The 22,520-nt window shown below is 38.7% G+C and overlaps 1 protein-coding gene across 1 annotated transcript in view; it reads left to right on the top strand.

Annotated features, from left to right (window-relative positions):
- Positions 1–22,520, top strand: part of LOC126185053 (uncharacterized) — a 904,507-nt gene that overhangs the window by 748,474 nt on the left and 133,513 nt on the right. Inside the window, exons 31-33 of the mRNA XM_049927811.1 lie at positions 4,350–4,467; positions 21,028–21,112; positions 21,188–21,378. Coding sequence (XP_049783768.1) covers positions 4,350–4,467; positions 21,028–21,112; positions 21,188–21,378 — 394 coding nt within the window. The remainder of the gene's footprint in view (positions 1–4,349; positions 4,468–21,027; positions 21,113–21,187; positions 21,379–22,520) is intronic.

Raw genomic sequence — 22,520 nt, 5'->3', positions numbered from 1 at the left:
GAGTTGATAGCTAAATCTTGGGCTTTCCAATAGATTAAAACTCTCTCTACAAAGGACCACCTCACTTATAACAAATTCATCAGCTGCTTACAAGGAATATATCAGTGCTACCACACAGATGTTTTGGTCACTAACATCTGAGACATATTAATTGACCTCCACAGCTTAGGAATCACCCTAACATTCATATGGACACCTAGACATGTGGGCATACCTGGAATAGAACTCGCTGGCAAAACAGCTATATAAGTAACCACAGGAGAAAAAGCTGAACTTGGAGTACCAGTCACAGACCTACGATTGCAACTGAGACACAAAATTTTGAAAACCTTGGATATGGAATACCAGGCTACCACATCTGCAAACAAGCTGGGGTGGTTAAAGAGAGCACCAAGGCATGGCATACTTCTCTCCGAGTCTCCCAGGAAGATGGATTTTTGCTGTGCCAACCATGTATCAGCCACACAAGACCTACCCATGAGTTCCTAGTACACTGAGAGGACTCGCCCCAATGCAGCTGTCGTATCCTTTAACAATAGCCTATATTCTCACAATGTGTACTCTGCTGCCTATTCTGAGATGACCAATGAAGCTGTCTACCTCCCTACCCCAGATACTTGTGGAAGATGGGAAGGGAGCTTAGAAAGTCATACATTTCCAGAGAAAGCAGGTATCATAGGAAAATTTAATGCACTTCAATGTTTGACGTCTTGGGCAGATGTGGAGGGAGTGCCTATCACTGTGATGTGTACCCCGAGAGGCCTCCAGCTGCTATCTTCTCCTGCTTTGACATGCACCATTAAATATTTATATCGATATTGTATTTATCACCAGTGTCACCCAATAAGATCTGTAGTGCATACAAGTCTTCATTTTCTTGCTCCATTTTAGTCCCAGTGAATCTGATGGTCCATCTTGATGTACACTTTAGCAATGTCAGCATGGGATGGATACAGATGATGTATTTCCTGCCACAGATATCTGCCATGGGTAGCTTTTAAGGTGCTGCTTCTGCATGCAATCCCTGCACAAGGGTTGGAACTTTAATAGTGGCAACTGTTTATTAACAGCTCATACAAAATAGATACATATTTCAAAGTTTTACTGACCTTCAGAGTAGTCACCAGCATTGTGTATAACCTGTTGCCATTGATGTGGAAGTCATAGGATACTCTTATCAGAGCCAGTTGTGTTGACAGTTGGAGCAGTGCAGTCTATTGCCTGACAAATTTGCAGCAGTTCTGAAGCGAATGCCTTGAAGTGTTTCCTTCAGTTTAGAAATCAAGTTGAACTCATGAGGGCTTAAGTCAGGGGAGTGCAGTAGGTGGTATAGCACTTAGCAGCCCCATCAGTGATACAAATCAGTAACATCTTGCACTTTACATGCTTGAGCATTATCCTGCAAAATGATGGTCAGGTCCTGCAGAAAGTGTCATCACTTCTGTCTCTGTGCTGCTCGTTTTTGGAACACAACTTACGACCATAATGGAAACAGCTAGTTTTCCATAAAAGTCCGGGAATGTTTTAAATTTGATTGTTTGCATGCATGAAATTGAGGTATGGTATGAAATGTTAATAGATCTATGAATATCGTATTAAGACCTCTACAAATATCATATTAAGCCCCAGTCTGGCATACTTTTCTAAACTTGTAAATATTAAATTTTAATCATTTTTTCCTTTGGGTGTGTTATCAAAATGTTAACAAAGGAAACCATTTTCAATGAAGAGTAATTAGATTCTGAAACAAACCCTTAATTTATTAGTTAAGGAAAGGACCAACCAATATACAAGGTTACTGTGACAAAAGGAAAATATCTTTTGATTTATCCAACATGGAATGTGATTTGTAATATATCATACTAAAGGAGTAGCTCATATGATTTTCCTTAACAGAGGATCAACCTTCTGTTAAAAACTTTTTTCTGTAAATCTACAAATTTCCCAAGAGAAAGAGGAAATGTTACTAGTAACAGCAAACTAGAAATCCACCCACACAGTCAATTACAAGCAAGTACTGATGTTTCAAACAAACTGTAGATAGTCAGTGTGTTAATGACAAAAACCTGCCCAGCAGTCAGTTGAATCATGTTTTATGAGGGGTGATGTTACAAAAACTGAAGCAATATGGACTTTGAGATTTTCATGAAATTCGTGTTCAGATGTTGGCAAGGCATCCAAACTGATGTTTCCAAACAGTGTAGTTGCTATTGAATTCACAGTGGGTGCAACAAAGTGCAAATATATTGTAAACTATTGTCACACACTCAATTTCCCTGATGATCTTAAAAATAAGCTGTGTCATTGTGATTGTTTTATGGTTTGAAGAGCCATGAAGTTTCTTGATGTTAGTAGAAGCAGAGTTCATACAGAGTAGTTGAACAGTGTGGTTTTAGGTGGAGCTACTGCACAAGATTTACATTGAAGTTATATTGTATGAATCTGACCATTAGATAAGGAAAAAAATAATTATTCTGCTTTTTTTGGACTGACCTAATGTGAGTCTTAAGTCTTTTGAGTAGGTTAGAGGAGACCATGATGGAAGAGAATACTGATGGAAAAAAGCTCATTAACATTGGAGTTTGTGGGCTACATATTGTGAATGAAGCAAGAAAGTCTGGTCTGCAAACTGCAGAGTGGGATGGGGATGATTTTTTTCCAAAATGTGTATTGTATTGTAAGTGACTTTCCTACCTGCCACATGAAACATAATTAAATGGGAAAACAAGGTTTCTTTTAAAACACTGTACTACTTGATTGTTGGAAATTTGTCATTTGTTGATAGTTTTGCCAATTGTGAATGACATTATGTCATTGATTGATTCAAGAAAAAGTCTTTGTTACCAAACCATTAAGAAATATTTTACCACAAACATAAGAAATTTAGATTAAATGTAAACCATAATCTTCCAATACTATTCCTTAAGAACATGAATCAGTTTTAAGATAGTTTCAAACTTCTGACCCATGTGTTCCCTATTTATTTTCAGATTTACAAATTCTTCTTAAAAATAAACCAAAATACAAACTTACATGATGTAAAATATATAGATATTGATTTTCAAATGAAAAGGTTTCTTGAAGAAGTAAAGGGAAATTATTCTCATATTCAAATGAATGGAGTGTCAAAGCATCCTGAAAAGTTATTAGAAAAATACCCAATCAATTACAGATCTGCACAGTGTTTATCATTATTAAAGCCTAATAGAATTTTTAAACGAACAGACGAAAGATAATTGAGCATTAACATTGTACTAGAATGATTTTACGCAGCTAATAGAATCTGTGACAGCATTGTTGAAAAATCCAAAATCCAGAATAGTTGTGGAATTACAGTGAAGCCTATACTGGACTAAATTTGAAAACTTATTTGGGAAAATGCAAATTTGTCTTCAAGACTAGATGACTTTTATTCACGTTTCATGTGCTAAAAATACCAGGAGCTTTGGCAAGCTATGAAACTGAGTTTAGTCTTTTCACATGGGAATGCAAGAGTTGGGAGCTGTTTTTTTCTATAAATAAAAATGTAGTTGTTGAAAACTAACGTGAACAACATTTAGTTATCCATAGGACAGTAGGAAATGTAATAAGATTCCATCAGAGCATTCACAATATACATTACCCAAGCACTGTTGAGAATGTTTAGAGCTGCCCACAGAAGATATGGAGAAAACCTCCAAGAACCAAGAAAATCTGAAAAAGAAGAGGAAAAGAAAAAGTTATCATTAGAAGTAAAGAAACTACAGAAGATGAGGAAAGTGAACAAACTTAAAGCTTTAACAAAAGAAGAAAACATAAAATCAAAAATTAAAATTCTGGAGGAGAAAAATCAACAATAATGAATTTTTGTGGGTGCAGTAATGTTTGCATGTTTCAGTCTTGTTTGTTGTTAAAGATGCTGAAATTTATGTTATTACTGTTAGTAATTTAGTTCTATATATGTGATATAAAACTGATGTACTTCTTACTGTTAGTTCTGTGTTTGAGTTCTGTAGGCTACAGTTTCAAATAAACTATATGAAAAATGTAACTCCCCAAGAAATTATAGAAAGGAGGGTGTCAGATGGCTGTGGGGATTGTGGAGGCTGATAAATAAAAGTTTAAAAAAAAGTCCTTAGAAAATGACTGAATATGTGTGTATTGAGAGTTGAAGGTTAGGGAAAGTTTATTTATTTATTTATTTATTTAGTCATGAAAAGTCCAGGAAATCAATACCGAAATAAAAGTATGAACTATGTTAAGGCTGCTTTAAACAGTGTACCCCATCATAGCCTTTAAGTGTTTGATCTTCTTAGTAGAGGTACAAAAAGAAAATATTCTGTATGTTTGTTTCATCTGTTTTAATTCAGGATTTGCAAGACTCAAATGTGAATCTCAGTGGGATATTCTGCCTGTATCCTGGATGCTACCTCCACAAATACCAGCAGAATCACTTGGAGGTGTGTTCAAAATCGACTGGCTGTGCAGGTGAGTGATATACAATACTCCTAAATTTGTATATGCATTTGTCTGTGTGCATATGCGTGTGTGTGTGTGTGTGTGTGTGTGTGTGTGTGTGTGTGAGAGAGAGAGAGAGAGAGAGAGAGAAACAATGCCAACAGTCTGGTGCAAGTTTTTTAGTGAGATGCCAATTTGTTAATTTGTTTGTTCATGAGCCAGTGACATCTGGCATGCCCTGCCATCAAGTACGAATAAGGCACAATGTTGTTTAAATTAGGTGATTGGGTGAAAACCAGTGTTTCCAATTCAGCAAGACCATTGGCAGACAGAATGCCACATACACACATGTGCTGGCTTTGTCATTATTAGCTGTAGTGTCCCCCCCTCCCCCTCCCACACACACACACACACACACACACACACATTTATTTATTTTTCGTTTTTTAATGGTATTGCCTAACTCAATGAACTGCATCAGCCTCTAAGTGACTAGACTGTTGATGGTGTTGTAAATATTAAACCTTCTAAAACATATGGTAATTTGGCAGGTAGATATCATGAGTTCCAACAAACTAAATAAGTATTTTAATAAGAAGAACGTTACGTGGTTAAACAACACCAACTGGGGCAAAAGTGGTGACTAGAAGAAAAGAAGATAAATGTTTGATGTACAATCCATATCATGGAAAGCAGGTTCCTTCTTAATGAGATCCAAAACTTCCATGTTGGAGTCAAAAATTAAACGACTAGTGTTGTGGAATAAGTAATGTCTCTTTTGCCATGATGAATATGTAGCTCTGAGAGTTAGATTAAAATGGTGTGCATCAGAAAGGAGTGTATTTTACCCATCTAATTATGTACCTGCGTGTATCTGAAAAGTGATCTTTCAAAGCAGTTGTGACCAATATACACCACTTCCTTCTTCACTTCATTATTATATGTGCAGAAGTCTGTCTGTGATGTCCACAATGATTTTTTAGTACGATATATCATATATACAGGGTGGTCCATTGATCATTACCAGGCCAAATATCTCATGAAATAAGCATCAAATGAAAAAACTACAAAGAACGAAACTTGTCTAGCTTGAAGGGAGAAACCAGATGGCGCTATGGTTGGCCCGCTAGATGGCGCTGCCATAGGTCAAGTGCATATTAACTGCATTTTTTAAAATAGGAACCCCCATTTTTATTACATATTCATGTAGTACGTAAAGAAATATGAATGTTTTAGTTGGACCACTTTTTTCGCTTTGTGATAGATTGTGCTATAATAGTCACAAAAATATGGCTCACAATTTTAGACGAACAGTTGGTAACAGGTAGGTTTTTTATATTAAAATACAGAACATAGGTACATTTGAACATTTTATTTCAGTTGTTCCAATGTGATACATGTACTTTTTTCAACTTATCATATCTGAGAACGCATGCTGTTACAGTGTGATTACCTGTAAATACCACGTTAATGCAATAATGCTCAAAATGATGTCTGGCAACCTCAATGCATTTGGCAATACATATAATGACATTCCTCTCAACAGCGAGTAGTTCACCTTCCGTAATGTTCGCACATGCATTGACAATGCGCTGACGCATGTTGTCAGGCGTTGTTGGTGGGTCACGATAGCAAATATCTTTCAACTTTCCCCACTGAAAAAAATCCGGGGACGTCAGATCTGATGAACGTGCGGGCAATGGTATGGTGCTTCGACGACCAATCCACTTGTCATGAAATATGCTATTCAATACCGCTTCAACCTCATGTGAGCTATGTGCCGGACATCCATCATGTTGGAAGTACATCGCCATTCTGTCATGCAGCGAAACATCTTGTAGTAACATTGGTAGAACATTACATAGGAAATCAGCATACATTGCATCATTTAGATTGACATTGATAAAAAGGGAGCCAATTATCCTTCCTCCCATAATGCACACCATACATTAACCTGCCAAGGTCGCTGATGTTCCACTTGTCGCAGCCATCGTGGATTTTCCATTGCCCAATAGTGTATATTATGCCAGTTTACATTACCGCTGTTGGCGAATGACGCTTCGTTGCTAAATAGAACGTGTGCAAAGAATCTGTCATCGTCCCGTAATTTCCCTTGTGCCCAGTGGCAGAACTGTACACAACATTCAAAGTCGTCTCCATGCAATTCCTGCTGCATAGAAATATGGTACAGGTGCAATTGATGTTGCTGTAGCATTCTCAACACCGACGTTTTTGAGATTCCCTATTTTCACAGAATTTTGTCTGCTACTGATAAGCGAATTAGCCATGACAGCAGCTAAAACACCTACTTGGGCATCATCATTTGTTGCAGGTCATGGTTGACATTTCACATGTGGCTAAACACTTCCTGTTTCTTTAAATAATGTAACTATCCGGTGAACGGTCCGTACACTTGGATGATGTCATCCAGTATACTGAGCAGCATACATAGCACATGTCTGTTGGGCATTTTGGTCTCAATAGCCGTACATCAACACATTATCGGCCTTTTCCGCAATTGGTAAACAGTCCATTTTAACATGGGTAATGTATCATGAAGCAAATACCGTCCACACTGGCGGAGTGTTACGTGGTACCACATACTTATATGTTTGTGACTATTACAGCGCCATTTATCACAAAGCGAAAAAAGTGGTCCAACTAAAACATTCATATTTCTTTACATACTACACGAATATGTAATAAAAAATGGGTTTTCCTATTTTAAAAACGCAGTTGATATCCGTTTGACCTATGGCAGCACCATATAGTGGGCCAACCATAGCGCCATCTGGTTTCCCCCTTCAAGCTAGATGAGTTTCATTCTTTGAAGTTTTTTCATTTGATGCTTATTTTGTGAGATATTTGGCTCGGTCACTATCAATAGACCACCCTGTATGCTGGAAGAAAGATGTGTGTTAACAGCTAAATCATCAGAAAACTGTTAACATGGAAAATAAGTGAATTCTCTAGTAGTTCCTGAAATCATTCTATACAGAAATGGCAACCAACTAGTTTTCATCTGACACAAATAACTACTGCCAAACTGTCAATGAGTGTAAAACAACTTATTTAGTCGTAGTGTGTACATAGCCTGTTTTACATTTTCTGTATTCCTTTTTTAAGAGTTATTTCTTTATTAGCCTTGGTCCCATTTTGCTAGTACATTTAGCTGGTTTCTTCTTTTATAACCACACTTTTCATTCTGCATTATCATCATCATCATCATCATCATCATCATCATCATCATCATCCCCCCCTCCACTCTTTCTGCTTGTTATCTTTCCCTGCTCAGTCTAGACCATTGGTCACATCTGTTGTACTGCTTGTGTTCTAAAGAAGAATGGATGTCTGAAAGTTCAGCATTAATCTTCCACTAGGCTTCTAACCCAAAGGGTGCATGGTAGTCTTTCCACTCAGTCCTTACTCTGAATGAAGTCATATTCAGAATGAAATTGTTACTGTAAGGTGTCTAAAATTAGTGACAATAAAGACAGTTTGATGCCCAGTTATTGGTTTCCCCTCAATATGGACAGTATTGTGATTGTGCTTTTAAAAAAAATAGAAGTTCTATAGTACTGTTACTGTTCACTTGTTTTGGACGGCTTAGTGAAGCAACCTATGAAAAAACTGAAAAATTCTTTTTGAGAAATTGGCTTTTGGAATTAATTGCTGTTAAATCACTTATTATTTTAAAATTGTTATTTTACTGCCAGTTATGCCCTTCTTAAGTAGTGAAACGAGAATGTTCCCATTTACATTTGCTAATTAAAACTGTGGTATCAAATTATGTAAGAGACAAGGATATTGATCTTGAAATGTCAAAGATTAAAAGTAAAGCTTCCCTCAACCTTAATGCTGGTTTGAAAAACACTCTGCTTTATTAGGCATGGGCCTGTTGCACATAATATGCCCTTTCTTTGCTTGAACTGACATACTCAGCCAATTATAACACCTTTGAATGTTGTCTCCTGCAAGTCAAAGTACTATAAGTGACATTTTTTGTGAAAATCAGTTATGGCATATACGATGAATCACTGGATATTGAGCATTGATTGATAAAAGTTTCAACAGCCTAGATCTTGATTTTCCTACTACTACTGGTTTGAACTTGAACTGTCATCTCCACCATCATGTTAGATAAGAACTGTAAACACCCAGTAAAAATGTCATATGTGCCTTGACAGTAACGTGGAATATCATAACTAACTGAGCTACTATATCATAACCACCACAAATGTACCAGAAATATTGGATCATTGACAGTCTGAATTGAGGTGGCACTCTTGGTACTCTATTTTTGCCAAATTTAAATTTGTAAGTTGTTGGGATTGCGTAATAGTCAGTCAGTCAACATGTCTAGAGCATTAGAGATGTTAAAAAGGGGTGGTGTGAAAGTCAAGTAGACCCATCGTAAGTAGTGCAAAGTCTCTATTCCAAGTGAAGCCGAACCCAAGTGTGCTGGCCGTCTGCTCTTGAAGAACTGCCGAAAGTCGATAGGTGCTCGTAGAGCTCCACAGCATCGGCTAGAGGGCACTGTGGTCAGTGAAAATCTTCCACTCTCATCATGCCAACCTATGCTGTGGCATCAGAACTATCAATACCACATCCCTCCACCCCTGAAATGGCACACCGTCATGGAATAGGGCTTCCGATGGCGGGTGGAGGGACCCAGGTGAAGCACAACTGAGGGGGTGGACAGCAGATCTGCCGGGGCATGCTGCCCACCCGTATCCTCAAATTGCTTGCGAGGGGGCAAGGAAAACACCCAGTTGAAAACCTCCCAGGGATGCGCACCGCCACTGGGTATGGTCGAATGAGGAGGCGCAGCAACAACTTCCATGGGTGGCGGCGGCAGTGGCATGACTACAGCCTCAGTGTCCATCAGTACTGGCACCACGAAGGAACACGGCAATGGCGGTGGCTGGGTGTGGGGCCATGATGGTAGTGAGAGGCACTCGCCCAGCGCAGGAGACTGGTCCGACAGAGGCATGAGTGCTCGCGACAGCAGCAGGAGCACCCACGGCGGAGGCGCAAGCGGCGCGAGAGGCGGAGGCGCGAGCGGTGGTGGAGCTGTGGGCTGAGGCAGTGGAAGCTGCAAAGCCTCCAATTCTGCCGGAAAAGAACCAGTGGCAGAAAATGAGGGCGGCACAAACGGATCTGGTTCCACTGTCACTTGACAGTGCTGGAGGGACCAGAAATTAAAAACAAGGTGCGGCCAAGCTGGCGAAGAATGCACCCCTGCTCCCAGTGCTGCCTGGCAGAGAAAACGTGATAGAACACCAAATTTTCCGGCGCCAAGCCAGAACGAGGCAAAGCAGTGAAAGTGTGCAGCGGCGGGTGAAATAGCTGCAGGAGTGACCGATGGGCATGGCCATGTACCAATTCTGCTGGGGAAAGGGTGCTGCATGGCTGGGATTGATAGGAAGCAAGGAAAATCCATAGCACGTGCTAGTGAGAGTGCATGGGGTTCAACTTGCTCATCTGCAATGTAAGCGTTTGCACAAAGCATTCAACCTCACCATTCAACTGGGTGTGGAACGGGGCTGAGGTCAGATAGCGAATGCCATTAGCAGCACAGAATGCTTCAAACTCAGAGGACACAAATTGGGGGCCATTGTTGGAGATAATAACTTCAGGAAGTACCTCAATGTAAAAAAATAGACACCAAAGCCTCAATAGTATGGGCAGATGTAGTAGAAGACATAGGCACAACAAAACGTAAGTTGCTGTATGCATCAATAACTATGAACCAGCGGATGTCCCAGAAAGGACCCTCAAAATCAATATGAAAGTGCTGCCAAGGTGCAGTAGTAGTCGGCCGCACAAAGAAGCACTGGTGGGGAGCAGATTCGTGCTCCACACAAGAGCAACAATTAGCAAGCAAATTCTCAATCTGTTTATCGATGTCAACCCAAGTGCAGTGACGACACACTAATTGCATCATCCGCACTATACCCCAATGACCAGCGTGCAGTAATCAGACTGTTTCCGACTGCAACGAATGAGATACAACCACACGAGATTGATCATTGTCAGTTCATAACAAAATAACATCGTGGTGTATGGACAAGTTGTGACATTGTCCAAAGTAACGTTGAACAAGGGGAACCCTAATCTGCATTGCAGATGGAGGCAACTGAGTACGAATATACTGCAAAAGACTCTGCAAAGAAGCATCGGCAGCTGTCGCAGAAGCAATGCGACGAAAATCCACTGGAAAACCATCAGCTAATTCCTTATCTTGTGAGTCAATAAACATGCATGACAATTCGGAAGAATCAAACACTTTGTCAGGACCGGTAGGTAGACTAGGCAAAGCATCGGCATTACCAAAACTTCATAATTGTAGTTAAACAAAAACAAAGACAGACATTGCAACTTTTCAACTTTTGTGCTGTACGGGCTGGAACTAGCTTCGATGGGTGAAACAACGACATCAAAGTCTTATGGTCGGTGACCAAATAGAACTTGTGACTGTACAAAAAAATCATGAAACTTGGCCACTCCATAGACAATAGCTAAAGCTTCTTTCTCAATTTGAGAATAGTTTTGCAGGGTAGAATTGAGCAACTTAGATGCAAAAGCAATTGGGCAATTGATAGAATTAATGCGGTGCATGAGAATCGCCCCGATGCCATGAGAAGATGCATTGACAGCCAAAACAACTGGTTTGGAGGGATTGAAAGGAATCAAACAACAATCACTCAACAAAGCAGATTTGAGCTTGTGAAAAGCAGCGTCACATTCTGAAGACCAAACAAAAGGAACGTTCTTATGTCTAAGGCGATGCAAAGGTGCTGCAAGGTGTGCTGCATTTGGTATAAACTGAATATAACATGTAATTTTGCCCTACACAGACTGTAGTTCATTCAAGTTCCTGGGTGCTGGCAAGCCTCTAATCGCACTGAGATGTGGCGGCGAGGGGTGGATACCCTGTCTGTTAATCATATGTCCTAAATACTGAATCTCAGTTTGAAAAAATCTGCACTTGTCTCTGTCACACTTGAGTCCTGCCAGCAAAAGTACAGTAAATAAGGCACACAAATTCTGCAAATGTTTGTCAGGGGTGTGATCTGATACAACTATATTGTCCAGATGATTGGAACAACCAGGGACAGTGGCACACAATTGCTGCAAGTAAGACTGAAAAATAGCAGGAGCTGAAGTACAGCCAAACGGAAGGTGGCGAAACTTGAACAATCCAAGTTGGGTGTTGATCACAAAATAGTGCTGCGACTGTTTGTCGAGCGGAATTTGAAAGTATGCATCCTGCAAGTCAGTCATGGAAAAGAATTTTCCTACACCAACCATTTGGTTTTTTCACACACACTATAGGCGAAGCCCATTGTGAAGCAGAAACAGGTTCAATGACACCACTGTCTTGCAAATGCTTAAGTTCAGTTGCTATGGTGTCGCGTAGTGTGTGCGGTACTGGGCGTGTGCTCCGGAAAATAAGCATGGCATTGTCTTTAACTACAACATGTGCTGCAAAGTCTGTGGCATAACCCAGGCCATCAGAAAAGGGTTCAGCAAAATCATCGCATAGTGGGGCAACACTGTCGGCATGGTCACTAGCGTTGATGCAAAGTATATTGTCCTTAATTGCGAGGCCAAAAAGTCCAAATGTGTCCATGCCAAAAATGTTCATAGCATCACTAGAGTGGTGCACATGGAAAGACACTGTACATGTCAATGCACCATACGTGGCTTGCAAACTACACACGCCGAGCACAGAGATTTCCTGTCTAGTAAATGCAGTTAGTGTGGAATATGAACGACAAAGCAGGAGCAAACCAAGCAAGTCATATGTTGATCTGTTCAGTAAAGAAACAGACACACCAGTGCAAACAGAACGTCCAAAAATGTTCAAAGTCACAGAAAGTTTCCTCACATTGTGCTGAATGCGAGAGGAAGTGTCTGGCAAAACTTGTTTATTCACACGATGAGCTGTAGAAGCACATGAAGCCGAAGGCTTAGTATAAGTGGCATTAACGCACATAGGCTGATGTGAATCATGATCACAGTGGTTCCCCTTTGTGGTGACACCCACCCGAGTCACGCGAATGGGAGACAGGCTGGGAAGGAGAGTTTCTCTTGCTACACACAGCTTGCACATGTCCTTTCTTATTACAAAAATAACACTGCACTTGATGGGATGGGAAACTGTCCTGTGGGTGGGCACAAAAACAGTTCGGACATGATTTCAGTTTCTTAGTGGGTGCCAGGCTTGAAACTTGTTTACTTGCATGTGAGCGGCGTGGCGTGGCCTGCTGTGCCGGGCCAGGGCGGGAGGGCACGTGTTGCACCTCACTAACAGTACACACTCCCGGGGTCACGTCGAACACAGAAGTAGCCATGTCTAATGTATCTTGTCTGTCTAGCAAGTCCACTACTTTCTGCAAAGACGGGTTTTTAAACTGTAAGATTTGCTTGTGGATGCAGTGGTCTGCCACATTCTGCGCAATAGTGTCTCTAATAATGATATCCGCATATGAGCACCACAGGAACAATTAAAGTCGCAATTGGGTGTTAGTCCCTGAAGGTCACCTAACCATGATTTATTTGACTGAGTAGGACCACACTGGAGACGAAAGAATTTGTAGCATGCAGCTACCACATTTACACTGTCATGGAAGTGGGAGTTCAAAGCATCAATCACTTCTGTGTAAGTTTTAGTCTCTGGGCAGGTGGTGGGAAACAATTTTACGAGCACACGGTATAACACAACACCTGTGTTGGCAATGAAAAAGGCAAGCTGCTCTGTACCTGGTATGTTGTATGCTGTGAAGTGTGCCTTGAGCTGGGTGATGTATTCTGGCCGGCGCTCTACGTCAGGTTTGAAGGCACAAAATGGCGGCATTGGAGGCGTCATCGGCGATAGAGGCGGTGGCATCAGAGGTGCCATAGTAGCTGCAGTTTGTAGTGTAACCAATCCATTTACAGCAGCGAGCAGCTGCATCGTTTGCTGAGCCTGAAACCGTGCAAGATCAGACAGTGAAGCCTGTTCCTGTGGTGTAGCCATCATTGATACAACTAAAAGTCTTATAGTGAAAGGTGGAAACACACATACACACAGTCACACTGGGAAATGGACAAAGCTAAAGCAGTACTGAAGAGGTGGGGGGACAGATAAGACGTGAGAAAAAAATTTTTTTTGAATCCTCGTCAGCAATACTCATCACCAATATTTTTGTATCCCACCTGGAAGGGGGCACGTGGGTCTGAAATCTTAAAGGTTGGCCGAATGAAGGAGCAAGTAGGAGCAGGTAAGGTAAAACATGTCGGTACTGCAGGTAAAGTAGAAGAGTTTTTTTATATATAAAATAGAGGGAAACATTCCACGTGGGAAAAATGTATCTAAAAACAAAGATGATGTGACTTACCAAAAGAAAGCGATGGCTGGTCGATAGACACACAAACAAACACAAACATACACACAAAATTCTAGCTTTCGCAACCAACGGCTGCTTCATCAGGAAAGAAGGAAGGAGAGGGAAAGACGAAAGGATGTGGGTTTTAAGGGAGAGGGTAAGGAGTCATTCCAATCCTGGGAGCGGAAAGACTTGTGTCTGTATATGTGTGAATGGATTTGTGTGTGTGTGCGAGTGTATACCCGTCCTTTTTTCCCCCTAAGGTAAGTCTTTCCGCTCCCGGGATTGGAATGACTCCTTACCCTCTCCCTTAAAACCCACATCCTTTCGTCTTTCCCTCTCCTTCCCTCTTTCCTGATGAAGCAGCCGTTGGTTGCGAAAGCTAGAATTTTGTGTGTATGTTTGTGTTTGTTTGTGTGTCTATCGACGTGCCAGCACTATCTTTAGAGAGAGAGAGAGAGAGAGAGAGAGAGAGAGAGAGAGAGAGAGAGAGAGATAGATAACTTTGTACAGATGAGCATGAAGCTGTGAAGCCTTATACACGTCGTAAGTAGTGCAAAGTCTCTATTCCAAGCGAAGCTGAAGTGAAGTGTCCAGGCCGTCTGCACATGACGAACTGTCGAAAGTCGAGCGGAGCTTGTAGAGCTCCACAGTGTTGGCTAGAGGGCACTGTGGTTGGCGAAGATCTTCCACTCTCTTAGTGACAACCTACCCTGTGGCATCAGAACTAATGATACCACATTCTGAAAGTAAACCGTGTTCAGAGAGTAAGAATGCACATAATGAAAGTATTAGTGCAAGTGGAAACAGCTGTGATGATAAAAATTTAGAATAGAATGTATCTTTCATTTTGATGCCATATAATGAATTGCTGAATATTATATTAAGTACCATGGTTGTCAATGGGAAACCAGAAACAGTTGGTAGTTGAACACTGAAGCTGTCTAGTAGTGAGGGAAAAAAAGAAAACAATGGTGGTACTCAAATTACAACACTTGAGCCTTTGTGTAAGAAGTACAAGGCAATCAACACATTCCAGCTGTTGCATCAGTAATTTTGGGCAATAGAGAAGAAGATACAAGTGCTTCAGAGTATGGTATTGATGATCCTACCTGTAAACCATTGAGTGATGATGGAGAAGAAAACTGTGGCATACAAACAGTATTACAACCCAGCTATAAAGAAATACAGATTAGATTAGATTAGAGATTAGATTAGATTAGTACTTGTTCCATAGATCATGGATACGACACTTCGTAATGATGTGGAACGTGTCAGGTTAATAAAAGGTGTCTATACAAGATATTACATTACACAAAATATTACATGACACTTAATATTTTTAAATTTTTTTGGGTTGGGGGTTGGGGAAATTACCCACTTACTATATCCAAAAATTCATCTAATGAGTAGAAGGAGTTGCCATTAAGAAATTCTTTTAATTTCCTTTTAAATGCTATATGGCTATCTGTCAGACTTTTGATGCTGTTAGGTAAGTGATAGCTATACTTGTATAATCGGCAAAAAGTACCAGCTTTGCATCTTCGTGAATATAGAATGGCAAGTCATTAATATATATTAAGAACAGCAGTGGACCCAAGACCGAACCTTGCGGCACCTTAGTCTTGATTGTTCCCCAGTTTGAGAAATCACCAGTTTTTTGCATAGTATGTGAACTGCTTATTTCAACTTTCTGCACTCTTCCAGTTAGGTATGATTTAAACCATTTGAGCACTGTCCCATTCATACCACAGTACTTGAGATTATCTAGAAGTATTCAAAGATTTACACAATCAAAAGCCTTTGATAGATCACAAAAAATCCCAACAGGTGACTTCCAGTTACTCAGAGCATTTAATATTTCATTAGTGAAAGTATATATAGCATTTTCCATTGAAAAACCCTTCTGGAAACCAAACTGACATTTTGTTAAAACTTTATTTTTACAAAGGTGTGAAGCTACTCTACAATACATTACTTTTTCAAGAATTTTGGATAAGGCAGTCAGAAGAGAGATTGGGCGGTAGTTGTTGACATCAGACGTATCCCCTTTTTTATGCAGTGGTTTAACAATGGCATACTTCAGTCTATCTGGGAAAATACCCTGCTTCAGACAGCTATTACATATGTGGCTAAGAATCCCACTTATTTCTTGGAAAAAAGCTTTTATTATCCTGCTGGAAATGCCATAAATTCCATGTCAGCTTTTATTCTTGAGCAAGTTTATTATCTTCCTAATTTCAGAAGGAGAGGTGGGTGGAATTTCAATTGTATCAAATGGTGTGGGTAAGGCCTCTTCCATTAACTGCCTTGCTTCTCCTAATGAACATTTAGATCCTATTTTCTCTACAACATTTAAAAAATGATTATTCAAAATGTTTTCGGCTTCCGGATTGTTGTTTATCAAGTTTACTTGAGAATCAACATATCATAGTCTCTCCAGCAACAAATTTGTGAGAATGTGAAGAAGCGGAAGGTAGAGGTAAGCAAGACATTGTTAATAATATGGGTAAGTCCAAAATTAAAAAAAAAAGAATCTAAACAAAGGACAGGTAAAAAAAGAAACGTACAATGGGGAAAGGAAAACCAATGAAACCAGATCCTTGCTATGGAAAAAGATGTCAAAATGATTGCTTCTCAGTTAGTGATGATGAGCAATTATTGTTGTTTAGTGAGTACTATAAATTTAAATCTTATAAATTAAAGAAAAAATTGGCTGTTAAATTGCATGACATAGGGAAAAATTAGAAGATAGAGAACAAAAACTGCAGTGCCTTGAAGAAGTAATAGAATAGGATATGAAGTTAATAGTGCATGGGACAGAAGAAAGGGTGTGTCAGGAGTTTTTGTTGAAAACTTTAAACATTAAACAGATTACTTTAAGGCATACTTTTAAAAATGCTGTGAGTACTCACAACGTAAAACCAAAAATTTGGGGTTGGCATACATATAAAAATAAGATCCTGCAAGATATGCCACAAATTGAAACTATTTCTCTTTATTGTGACAACTGCACTGTTCAGAACTAAAACAAGCAGTTCCTTGTCATGTTAAAAGTATTTCTGAAAACATCTAAATATATAAAACAAATTGACCTAAAGTATCTCATTGTTGGTCATACGTACATGACTACAGATTCCATTCACTCTTCAGTTGATTCATTTATCTCTAAGAAGATAATTTAAGCACCATCTCAATGGCTAATGGATATCTTCCTGACAAGGTATGAACCTGAACCATACAAGGTCCCCTTTGTCTTACTTATTTTGATGACTGGGCTTCATCTGAAACAGAATCTAAATGTGTATCAAACTCCTCAGTACCTCTGCCTATAGAAGAAGATATGTCTGTTTCTGAACAAACAACTGTAATCGAAACCACGAAAGGAAAAGTCATTGCCTAAATGAAATTTAAATGTACTGGGACACCATTGCATATTTGAACCATTAATTCAACCTCAGTGAACAAAAGCTGTATATCAGTGTTTATGAAAAACAGTTACGTAAATGGTCAGTGGAATGTATTTTTGGATGGTGTAAAAGTAGTAAGAGTGAAGAAAAGTTACTCTTCAAGAATTCCAATTTCCCCTTGTCCCACGACATTTACATTTACAATGCTCCCTCTGATATTGATGAATGGACACTTAGGAAAAATAACATAGTGCCTTACGGTATTCATACTCCTCATTAGAAATCAGTTAGAATAAGTAATGACTCCATGACAAATATTTTTAAGAGTAGTTTACAAGAGATAACCCAGGATGAAATCTGTAATTAAACAAATGCTAACTTAAAATTTTATCTGTTATATGATAAATTCAGATCATTATATGAAAATAGCTTTCAGCGTAAGGTAATCGGAAAGGACATTAAACAACCATGTTTAAAAAAGAAAGAAGGATCACTGGAGGGATGAAAGTATCTTGTGAAATGAAATGAAAATATATCAGTTGGCAAGAACAAGTAGAGATTCTGCAGTAGTTGCACACTATAAAAATTACTCAAAATTACTAAGAAATGTTATTAAAAATCAAGGAACATGCACATAATTGAGAAATTCTGACAATACGCTTAAGGCTATATGGAATGTTGGAATGTAGTGAAATGAAAGACAGGATAAGCAGCCACAGAACAGGATAGCCACAGAACAGGATAACAAACAGAAGGGCTATAATGATGAGTCACAGGTAGCAAATATATTTGATAATCATTTCGTAATATGAAAAGTATAAGGAAAAACAGTTCAAGACAAAAATGGCAGGAGTGTGTTGAAACAGCAACTCTTATAAAATTCTGTCATATGGATGTATCACCAACTTCTCCTTCTGAAATTAAGAAAATTATATATTCTCTCAAGAATAAAAGCTCATCTGGATTTGATGGTGTTTCCAATATATTAATAAAGATTTGTTCCCACATAGTAAGACCCGCCTTGTCTGAAATATGTACTGCATCTCCAACTTAAGCCATTTTTCGAGGGAGAGTGAAATACACCACTGTCAGACCTTTCTTTAAGAAAGGTGATACGAGAGATGTCTATAACTACTGACATGTTTCATTACTGACTTCATTTTCTGAAATATCTGAGAAGGTGATGTATTGTAGAATAGTATCTCACCTTAGCAACAGTAACATCGTCAGCAAATGACAATTTTGCTTTCTGAGGCCATTTACATGTTCACTCATCAAATTTTACAAGCCGTAAATAATGAAATAGTGTCAGTTGGTACTTTCTGTGACCTATTTGAGGCATTTGAATGTTTAAATTACAACATTCTGCTAGATAAACTGACGTTTTATGAGAGTGACGGTATAGTTAACCAATGAATAATGACATATTTAACCAAAAGACTGCAGAAACCAATGTAGTCTGAGGACATTATTCTGACTGGGGAGAAATCACATATGAGATTCCCAAAGGCTCAATCATAGGTCCACCATTGTTTCTCATATATGCAAATGATCTTCTGTCTAACATACAAGAAGCTGAATTAATTCTTTTTTCAGGTGACACTAGTATTGTAATCAATCTAAGACTACACACAGTAACAGAAGAAATGGCAAACAAGGCTCTTAAAAGTGACATTGACTGGTTTTCTGCAAATGGACTCACCCTCAATTTTTAAAAGAGAGAACATATTCAGTTCTGCACATCTAGGGGTACTACACCAATTATAAGTGTAACACACAGTAAGAAATAATAAATGGGGTTGAAACTTCAAAATTCTTAGGTGTCCATACTAATGAGAATTTAAAATGGAAAAAACACATTTTGGAACTTCTAATAACTTAGTTTAGCCACATCTGCACTTAGAATCATTTAAAATCTTGGGAGACACAAATCAGTAAGTTGATATCTTTTGCATAATTTTCTTTCAGTAATGTCATTTGAAATTTATGTGGTGCTCTCTCACAATCATCTTGTACATGTCTGTTTAAGGATTCCCTGCCACTAGGAACATTCAGAAGGAGTGTAGCACACGACCTGAGAGAACACCCATTGTACTCCATTGGTGAATTCTTTTAATAGCGACCAAAGTGAATGGACAAACAAATATCGTTTCTATTAAGTATAAACGTCTTAATTTTGTTAATATTTTTCTAAATGTATATATGTAATTGATCTTGATTCAGTGTGTCCAGTCATGGCTGGTAAATGATACAGATCTAGTAATTGGGGCATAATGAGTACTGCTTCACAGTAGACTTATTCCCTCATGAAGTTTGTAGTAAATAATCCAGTGCAGTTCAGGACGAACAATGATGTACGTAATTACAATACCAGAAGGAAAAATTACATTGAGTACTCCACATTAAGCTTGCCTTTAGCACTGAAAGGCATGTACAGTGCTACAACAAAAATTTTGGATCACTTACCCAGTGATATAAAATGTCTGACAGACAGCAAAGTAAAATTTGAAAACAAACTGAAAAAGTTTCTCCTCGACTACTCCTTTTATTCCGCAGAAGAATTTCCATTGGTGTAATGTGTAAAAGGTGGTTAGTAGGAACTACTAACTCACATATGCGTTTTTAATAATAATAATAATATAAATAATATAATTAGTATTATTAATATAATTAATATTAAAAAACTCTTATTAATGATCAGCATGTAGCCATATTTATAAATTAAGTTCTGATATGAACATAAAATGACTCATTCCACATCTTTACGATTTATAATGCAAATCATCTATGGAACATGAAACTAACTAACTAACTAGTCTCCAGTAAAGCATACATTAAGCATCATTGGCTATTGATTCCAGTGTTATCTAATAAAATTGTAAGCACCATTTATTTCAGCAGTTTTAGTGAATTTAGTCTTTTACATCAAATGATTTGTTCAGTTACTTCAAATATGTCATTGTGGATATTAGAAAAGAGCATCAGTAATTATTTGTTGACCTTGAGACATATTCAGTTTTTACTGTCTTCCCTAAAGTTGGGATAATGGTGCTTACACTACTTTGCCTTATATGCATTGATATGTGTAGTATGACACTGTCACATTTTTGAAAAGTTATTATACATAATCAGAGTGATTACTTCCAGGTATTAAGTTTATTAGCTTAACTGTATATTACAGTTGGTGACAATGATACAGTTATTACTATGTTAGTAAAATATTAAATATTGTTGTATCATTCTTGCTGAGGGTTATACTGATGTGCATAGAAAAGATGTTTAAAATTTATCAGGGAAGTCTAGTCACACAGTAGTGATGAGAGACAGCTATTTCGCATACATAGTTTATTTGTAGCAACTGTTTCATTACAATAACTCTTTGCTATATATAACTGGGACACAAATAGTGTATTTATGTGAATATTTAAAGGTGAAACTATCTGTAACCTGCAATGCTGTACTAGGTAATCAACATACCCAGTTATCTGAACCTACAGTTAAATACGGTCCCTGAAAAACAATACAACTTGGTATTTTCACAGGTACAAATCATTGCCAAAGGTAAATAATCCAGTAAATGACTTGTCAACTGAAACATTTTTGATCTTCATGTGACATAATTTCACTAGCCATCTTCATTGGTCCTAATTGCAGTTTCCTGTGAGAACAGAAGCTGAAGAGACAGGCACTTTCTGAAACAATGTAGATGTTTAATAGTATACAGCTTGCAGGAAAATAAAATTTTACGGTTGATGTAAATCAATGGTCCTGTAACCCTATTTATATGTTTCTTCTCTTTTTTGTAGGAAAAGCCTTCTGTTCGTAGAAACAAACCATTTATGCAACCCATGGAATGAAGATAAACCTGTTAGAATAAGCAGAGATGGGCAGGTTTGTAAACTATTTTCAAATTTTTTGTGTTAACGTGTTGCATTTCAACCTTCTTAAGATTTCTGTTTGTTTCAGGAAATTGAACCCCATGTTGGGAAGAAGCTGTGCAGATTATTTCCCATAGATGAAGGAGTTGACCTAACAGCAATCCTACATAAGTCAAAGATTCCAAGAAGAAGGCACAGAAGTAGCCATTCCAGGCACCGGTATATAGAACAAGAAGAAAGAGAATTCGATACCTATGGGCACAGCCACTCATTTGGGAGGTATGAAGTACTCTGTAGTTGTTGTATGGGTCTGAATCAAACTGGGGCTCTATTTCCTCTTGAACAGTTAATAATCATCATCATCATCATCATCATCATCGACATCATTTAAGACTGATTATGCCTTTCAGCGTTCAGTCTGGAGCATAGCCCCCCTTATACAATTCCTCCATGATCCCCTATTCAGTGCTAACATTGGTGCCTCTTCTGATGTTAAACCTATTACTTCAAAATCATTCTTAACCGAATCCAGGTACCTTCTCCTTGGTCTGCCCCGACTCCTCCTACCCTCTACTGCTGAATCCATGAGTCTCTTGGGTAACCTTACTTCTCTCATGCGTGTAACATGACCCCACCATCTAAGCCTGTTTGCCCTGACTGCTACATCTATAGAGTTCATTCCCAGTTTTTCTTTGATTTCCTCATTGTGGACACCCTCCTGCCATTGTTCCCATCTACTAGTACCTGCACTCATCCTAGCTACTTTCATATCCGTAACCTCAACCTTGTTGATAAGGTAACCTGAATCCACCCAGTTTTCGCTCCCATACAACAAAGTTGGTCGAAAGATTGAACGGTGCACAGATAACTTAGTCTTGGTACTGACTTCCTTCTTGCAGAAGAGAGTAGATCGTAGCTGAGCGCTCACTGCATTAGCTTTGCTACACCTCGCTTCCAGTTCTTTCACTATGTTGCCATCCTGTGAGAATATGCATCCTAAGTACTTGAAACCGTCCACCTGTTCTAACTTTGTTCCTCCTATTTGGCACTCAATCCGTTTATATTTCTTTCCCACTGACATTACTTTCGTTTTGGAGATGCTAATCTTCATACCATAGTCCTTAAATTTCTGATCTAGCTCTGAAATATTACTTTGCAAACTTTCAATCGAATCTGCCATCACAACTAAGTCATCCGCATATGCAAGACTGCTTATTTTGTGTTCACATATCATAATCTCACCCAGCCAGTCTATTGTTTTCAACATATGATCCATAAATAATATGAACAACAGTGGAGACAGGTTGCAGCCTTGTCTTACCCCTGAAACTACTCTGAACCATGAACTCAACTTACCGTCAACTCTAACTGCTGCCTGACTATCCATGTAAAGAACTTTAATTGCTTGCAAAAGTTTGCCT

This window comes from Schistocerca cancellata, chromosome 4, assembly GCF_023864275.1.
Source record: "Schistocerca cancellata isolate TAMUIC-IGC-003103 chromosome 4, iqSchCanc2.1, whole genome shotgun sequence".
Lineage (NCBI taxonomy): Eukaryota > Metazoa > Arthropoda > Insecta > Orthoptera > Acrididae > Schistocerca > Schistocerca cancellata.
The sequence above is the reverse complement of the archived record's forward strand: the minus strand, read 5'-3'. Positions and strand labels throughout refer to the sequence as shown.